General features: G+C 33.1%; 1 protein-coding gene across 1 annotated transcript; it reads right to left on the reverse strand.

Annotated features, from left to right (window-relative positions):
- Positions 1-1,310: 1,310 nt before the first annotated feature.
- On the reverse strand, positions 1,311-3,239 carry LOC106303849 (MATE efflux family protein DTX1-like). The gene has a single exon (XM_013740191.1). It carries the CDS (start codon positions 2,945-2,947, stop codon positions 1,430-1,432), a length of 1,518 nt encoding a protein of 505 aa, XP_013595645.1. The 5' UTR covers positions 2,948-3,239; the 3' UTR covers positions 1,311-1,429.
- Between the last annotated feature and the right edge of the window lie 4,907 nt (positions 3,240-8,146).

The raw sequence follows: 8,146 nt of genomic DNA on the forward strand, positions 1-8,146 counted from the left end.
AATAATTTTATTTTAATAGGTGTTTATGTTAATATATATATATATATATATATATACTTCATATCGTTTAAATTTAAGTATATATCATATACGATAGATAAGATTGATTGTTTTGATTTATTTAGTCTAAAATGATTGATTTATATGTGCAAGCCAATTTATTACACAATAGTAATTAATTTCTTAGTTATTAAATATATAATTATTATTTTATTATTTAATAATATGCAGAAAAATATAAAATAAGTATTTATTCTGCACAAGTCGCAGATCGTAACCTAAGTATGTATTTCTTTAATAATTTTGAATCTTAAACATTTTCTAAATCTCATGCCAAAATAAAAGAAAGAAATGAGAAAAAACTCAAAAATCAATATTTATATCGAACAATAACCAAAATGACACAAAAATGAGAAAAATATCGAAGATAGATAGAATTGGCACGTGAACGTAAACTTCTCATAACCATAATTAGCTTTTAAATTGCTAAAACATGATATAAAACCGAGCTGGCATACTTTCATTGTAACCAAATAGTAGACATGCTATTATTCGGCCTAAACGTTAGGGTTTTAAATGATAAATAATTTTTTGACCTAAAATATTTTTAAAAATGGGATCAGTTCATTAGTAAACAAATTATGTAATTAACAAAAAATATTTTAATTTTTTTAAGAGCCAAATATATTAATTCGATCAATAATCTACATTTTTCCTTTACGATATTTCTTAAATAATTTTCATAAAAATTTACCCAGCACAATGCGCATGTCTTATCCTAGTCTATATTTTTAAAACTGAAGTACATTTTGGAGTTGTCTGGATACAAAGATGATATATTAATGAGAATTATTTGGAAACATATGCAGATTAAGTACTTTATTTTATTTATATTATTAGTCATTGTATTTACAATAAATTAAGTATTTCCTTTTTGTATTTTCTTTTATTTACAAATTCTATCACTACATTTAAAATCACTATAGTATTACTTTATTTAGTTTAGTCAAATATAAATATTTCGAAAATTCAATTTTCAAGAAAACAAAATATCATAAAATTAATAATAATTCATAATAACTAATGCAAAAAATTAAAAAATTTAGTGTGTTGTTTCACTTTAAAATAAATTAACAAAACAAAAGACAACATGTTAGTATATGAATAGTACAATTGCATCAAGTTATAAAATTTTTAGTATAATATTATGTATAAAGAAAAAAAAGTATAATCAAACATCTAAATTATAAAATAATATATTCTACTCTATATGTAAATAACAAAATATAAAAAAATATACATGAGATTTTTATATAAGACCAGCATTTTATGAATTTACAATGAACACAAGTTAAAACAAAAACCCGCGCCGGGCGCGGAACAATTTCTAGTTATATCTTTAAGACATCAAGCACATACTTTTTCACGCTCATATTGAGATCATATCTTGTTTTGAGCCTTGTAGACTTTGTTCACCCTCTGCGTCATAAGTTAGAATATGTGCTTTACCCGCCTCTTTCTCCCAATCAATCCCTGCAATAAAAATGAGCAACGTCGAGAAACAAACAGATGCTCCAACAAGAACCCCTATCAAGAACCCTACAAGCCCTAGTTTAGCTTTAAACGCCAAACTCACCCCTAAGGGCAAAGCCAACAGGTAGAACCCACCAAGATTCGCATACATTCCAAGCAACGGCTTTGCTGTTGCACGAACAATCTCTCCACACACCAATAAAGGGAAGTTTATAACCTCAAAAACGGCCATTATCAGCATCAGCTTCTTCACACCGTTTATGATCATCAGGTCATGGCTAGCGTACAAAGATCCCCACACACCTCTACACGCTATCATCACTAAAGCTCCCACGCAACCCGAAACAACACCAACAACGAGTGTAGTGTACGCTGCTCTATAAGCTCCTTTTGGATTATTCGCACCGAGCTCGTTAGACACTCGTGTAGCCACGCACGTCCCCAAGGAAAGCATAACAGCGTAAAGCAAATAGTCGAAGTTTAGTAGTATGACCAAGGTGGATACGGACTCCTCAGGGTTTGGTAACCTCCCGGCTAATATGACCAAAATCTCGTAGCACCACCACTCGAGGCACACGGTGAGACAACACGGTCCACTAAGCTTGATCAGATTCAGCCAGTCTTGACCACGTTGGTCCAGCAACCCACCTTGTTTCCATTTGTTATCTTTCAATCCCTCAGCGACTATCACATATCCAGTTAGAAGAATCACGACGATAAGATCCGTTATCCAAACCGCCATTGCAACTCCTTGGATTCCCTTTGCTCTAGAGAGGAATATGTTGATGGGGATATGAAGAGAAGTGGCTGCAGCTGTGGTGTACATGATGGGGAGAGTGACGCCTTGTGAGCTTAAATAAGCCTTAAGGGGACAAAGCAAAGAGAGAACTGGTAGATCAGGAAGGAGGTAGAGAAGGTATCTCTTGGCTATGTAGGAGATGTCTTCTTTTTGACCAAAACTGATGAGGATCTTGTCAACGTTTAGCCACAAGAGAGATATAGGGATTGATATCAAGAGAAGCAAGAACACCGCCATCAAAAGGGTTTTGTGGAGAAGCTTAAAGTTCTTGGCTCCGAACGCTTGGCCACATATGGGTTCCATTGCAGCAGAGATTCCGTATAAAACAGCAAAACCAGTAGCGTTCGCAAATGAAAACCCTAACGAGCCACCGGCTAGGTTATGCTTGCCTTGACGGCCAAGAAACACAGATGTACTTGTTATCTTACCAAACCACAATAAGTTCATAGCCACCAATGGTAGACCTATTCTCATTTGTACCTTGAGCTCATGAAAAATGCTCTGCATCAAGGTCTTTGAACAACACCCTTCGGAGACTTTCAATCCAGAAGTCTCCAAAGAACACCCTTCAGAGGCTTCTGGATGAAAAGTTTCTAACTTCGATGTCTCTGACATTTGTGTGTGTAGAAGAAGAGGATAATTTGGGGAAAAAGAAGTTGATAAGTGAAGGAACAAAAGGAAGAAAAAAACTTTGGGAGATTTCAGCCAATTTTTAGCCTGGTTTTGAGAATTGGAGAGATAATTGCTTGTTTGTTTGTTTGTTGATAAGATCAACAACTCTGCAGGTAGAAAATGGCTTTCATGTTTTCGTGGAGGACTGTAAAATTGTAAATTAAAAGCATGGTTTGCGTGAGGGGTTGCGATTTTCTGGAGAAAGTTATTGTAACGCACAAGAAAAAGAGGTGGAACAACTTGGTGGGTTTCCTATGTACGTCTTAGTGCATTGATGACGATGAAACCATATCAGTCCCATTTGCAAAAAAAAAATTGTTTTTGATTTTGTTGTTTAATTTTTTTAAATTGAGCAGCTAATATGATTACAAATATCATCTTCTTAAAGATTTTCTAAACTTGATTCCAGATTTTGTTTTAACTACTATGCAAAATTCTATGATGGTCAAAAGTATAACTATAATGCACGGATTAAGGCTCCGATGAATACTGGCAAACTGATAGTTGAGCTATTCCATCTCTTCTTAGTACCGACTAGAAACTATACTTTTTTTATTTATTTACATAACTATAAATCTATGAAACAATAGAACACATTAAAAATACGAGGAAAAGTAATAAATAATAAGAGTCAAAAGACAAGAAAAGAGAGGATATGCAACCTTGGCTTTCTATTTTTCTTTATAGAAAAGCAACAAATAATTGCAATAAGGCATATAACTGTGTGATGAAAATTAAAAACATCATGAATTTAATATACAAACTCCTTTTACGGATCACTTGATATTTCAACTTTATTTTGGTGCTTCTCAAAAGAGCTTTCGTCTAAATTCTATAAGAACCAAAAGAGAAAAATAAAGGGTTCAAAAACAATTTGACAAAAAATGCTCAAAAAAATAAAAATAAAAATAAAATAATGGTTCGACTGGTTGGTACTTTTTTTTTGATAAAAATAATAAAATTCATTACTAAACTTTTAAGTTTTTTACAGAACAACAGAAGAACCAAAAAACTGAAAAACTGAAAATAATTTAAACATAGACTCAGACATTGCTAAGAGAATGAAACGACTACAAGAAATTTGGCATTTTCAATGAACAGTCCTTAAAGATCTATGTTGTCAAGAACAGCTCACGTAGCCCTTTTAATCTGCAACCTCCACGAACAGACAACGATACTCGTGACCAAGTGCATCCGCTTAGAGCTGTAAACTGGGTTAGCCCACGTCCATTAATTCATATTCATTTATCCATTTATTGTTTGTGGACAAAAAATAACCATGTCTATTAGGAACCATGTTCATTAAAGACCAGACCCACTAACATTCATGTTTACATAGGCTGCCATGGAATCCATAATGGACCATATAAGAAAATTTTAAATTTTAATCTATAAGCCTACAAATTTTACAGTGTTGGCAGAAAACTCGATTTTGCGTTTTCGGTTGAAAAATCAATTTTGTGGTTTTGCCAGAAAAACTCGGTTTTGACGGACAAACTCGATTTTACGGTTTTGGCAGGAAATCTCGATTTTCCAATCTTGCAAGGAAAATTCGATTTTGCAGTTTTGGCGGGAAAACTCGATTTTACGGTTTGGGTGGGAAAACTCGATTTTACGGTTTTGGCGGAAAAAAATTTTGGCAGAAAAACTTGATTTTTCGGTTTTGTTAGAAAACACGATTTTCCGGTTTTGGCGGGAAAACTCGATTTTATAGTTTTGGCGGGAAACTTGATTTTCCGGGTTTGGTGGAAAAACTTGATTTTCTGGTTTTGGTGGGAAAACTTGATTTTCCGGTTTTGGTGGAAAAATTCAATTTTCCGGTTTTGGCGGGAAAACTCGATTTTGCGGTTTGTCTGGAAAACTTAATTTTGCAGTTTGGTGGAAAAACTCAATTTTGCGGTTTTGGTGGAAAAACTTGATTTTACGGTTTTGGCGAGAAAACTGATCATGTCCTCATTCCTCAAGTTTCTGACTAGGCAAAACAAAACAACAAAATGAGTCACAATGAGTTGGTTCGGATTAAGAAAACATTCGAATTACTTTGCGAGTCGAATTACAATGCAACAACAACAGACGAAGGATCGCGATTTGCGAGTCGCCTCCGAGAGCTAGAGAGAAGATGAATGGAGAGTCGGAGACTGGAGAACAGAGAGACTGAACGAAGAGACGAATGGAGACACTTTCTCCGATGGAACTCAGTTTCAATCGCCAAAATCGCCAAAGGAGTCGCAGAAACTCTCTTCCACAATGAAATGAAATTTTCCAATTTTCCCCCAAATTTTGGAAACCCTAGAATTTTTTTTTTAATTGAGCCGTCCATGTCCATATTAACCAAATCCACAAACACCCATAGGTTAATTGGTTTCCCAATTTTGACTATTTAAAACCCATCTGGAAATATGTGTATAACTTATGAAAGCCCAAATATATTTGGACATGGACACCCATTGGACAACCCACCCATTTTGCAGCTCTACACCCACTCACACTGAATCGAGCTTTATTCGGATAAGAAACCACCAAAAGCCGCCACAGATCACTGAACCTACACCAAAAGACAGAGAAAGCAAGCACCACCTTGAGTTAAACTGGACAGGAGGCAGTCCTAGATATTGTCCATGAAAGCAAGCACCACCTTGAGTTAAAATGGAAATCATATGAATGAAAATATGATATCATCGTTCGTACTGATATGATTGTCACTCTTTCATCTAATTAAAGATCGCAAGATTGCAACTTTAGGTGAAACATTTTCTCAGAAGGATAATTTAGAAATAACTACTGCTTTAGAATCAGAGACGTTTAGACTTTTATACGTTAATAGCCCTAGTTATCACAACTTGACAAGTATGCAACAAAGGCTCATTTATTTGTGCCGGACCATCAAAGAGTATTTCAACGTCTGTCCGACACATTAGGCAACAAAACATGTTATTACTGCCGAGTCGATCCATTTGAATAAATAGGAAAAATAAAAGTAAAAATGAGCTTTCTTCTAACCTACACAACATTAAGTGAGTCTATATATGACTGTGAAGCTCAAACAATTGTGTTGCATCACAACTACTGAGAGCATTTCTTGAAACCGCGGGGAAAATTAAACATGTGATCCTTGACTAACGAACATAATGATTAGGGATGGGCAAAAAAACCGAACCGAACCGAACCAACCGAACCGAATCCGATTCAAACCGAACTAAAGTCTATTTTAAACCATTCGGTTGAAAATTTCCCCAACCCGAATGGTTCGGTTCGGTTCGGTTTAAACCGAACCGAACCGAGAAACCGATGTATTTTTGTAATTATTTAAATTAAAAATATTAGTAATACCAATATACTAAAATTCTAATACTAAACCACATATTTTTCATTTTATATTCATTAACATAAATTCTTCTAACCTAATATGTAATCATCAAAATATTTGATTTAAAATATTTCATTCATTGCAAGCTTTTGAATTTTAATGATATAAGAGATATTACTAATGATGTTGGTTTTTTTTACTTTAGTTAACTTTCATTTGTTTTAATTCTTATATACTTTTGTGACTTTTAAAAAAAAATTATTTCAGTTTTATATTTAATTTAGTTTATATAGTTTATGTTTACATAATTTATGTTTTAAAACATAATTTCTTTTAGAAAAATCAAACTAAGAAGAATCTAATTAAACTGTTCCAAAAAAACAAACCGAACCGAATATAAACTGAACCGAATACAAACTGAACCGAATATAAACCGAACCGAACACAAACCGAACCAAACTAACTATGGTTTACTTCAGTTGAAAAAATGGTAGAACCGAACTAACCAAACCGAACCGAACCGAGAAAATAACCGAAGTGCCCACCCCTAATAATGATGCTTCTGTTGATATTTCGTTTGATATGTATAAAGCTTTTTAATCAAAATTATTGGAGAAAGTAAAAAAGAATATTTTTTGCTGAAATAACTTATACCTATAATAATTCCTAGAAAAACTAAAGTTAAAATTTAAATTTTTGGAGAACGTAAAGAAAATTACATGTATCTTCGGAGAAGTACGATCTGGGAAAGCAAAATCTGACTACAAAACTCATGTCTTCATATATATTTTAAGTTATCTTTCAGTTACGTACTAGTATTTTATAGTAATATGATTAAGAAGAGATAATTAAAAATTGCTGGTTGGCAGAATTAAGACAATTGCTGTCCAGAAACATTTTTGTGAGCCAATAGCGGAAGAGAGATTACCGTTCAATATATATTTAAAATCTTAATTGAATTTAACCCTCGACGAGCTCCTGAAAAGTTGGACGACTAACTTATAATTATTGCACAAACCAATATAGTCAAAAGACCATTATTGTTCATAATGCAAGATTCCATTTAGACTGTGTTCAACATTTTAGTTAAGATGAGGGTTTCTTTCTATATCCTAAACCTAAACTGATCCAAAAACGCCACAATTTGCATACTAGATTAAGATCTCAACTCAAACAAAAAATATCTTATATATTAAAACAGAACTCACAACCTTGATTCATGTGTGATTTTTTAAAAAATGGACTTAATGGACCATCACTAGAAATCAGTTATCATTTATTCATTCATTACTAATAATATGCCTTATTATATCATTCCCTAAAATATCAAGTTGGTTTTGATATTCAAAGTTAATTGACCTGTCGACAGGATAAAGTCCAAAATAGTTTAAAACCACTCTTCGGTTCGGTTTACAAACCAAAATTCTGTTACACGCCTACAAAAAAATGGACTTAATAAATCATTATTAAACCAATGCATCATCGTTTTTGCTCCGTAAATATAAATCATTAACAAACAGTCCTTAGACTAAAACATTAACGTATAGTTCTAGAATTGTAAATGTGAGTTGTTTGTTATTTAAAAAATACACTAGAACCTCTGTTTTATTCACTTACACGTTATATAATATATGATCAAGTGATGATCCACCTCTTACACATCCCCTTGAAACATTTCACTTGTAAAGAAACATTAAACCGGCCGGTTTTAGTTTTCAATTTCTTCTTACACATTATATACATAGATGATCACGTATTCATCACACTGATCCGGATTTCAAACCCCTTATCTTTAAAACCAATGTAACAAGAATTTTCAAATCCATAAATCGGTT

This window comes from Brassica oleracea, chromosome C7, assembly GCF_000695525.1.
Source record: "Brassica oleracea var. oleracea cultivar TO1000 chromosome C7, BOL, whole genome shotgun sequence".
NCBI classification, from domain to species: domain Eukaryota; kingdom Viridiplantae; phylum Streptophyta; class Magnoliopsida; order Brassicales; family Brassicaceae; genus Brassica; species Brassica oleracea.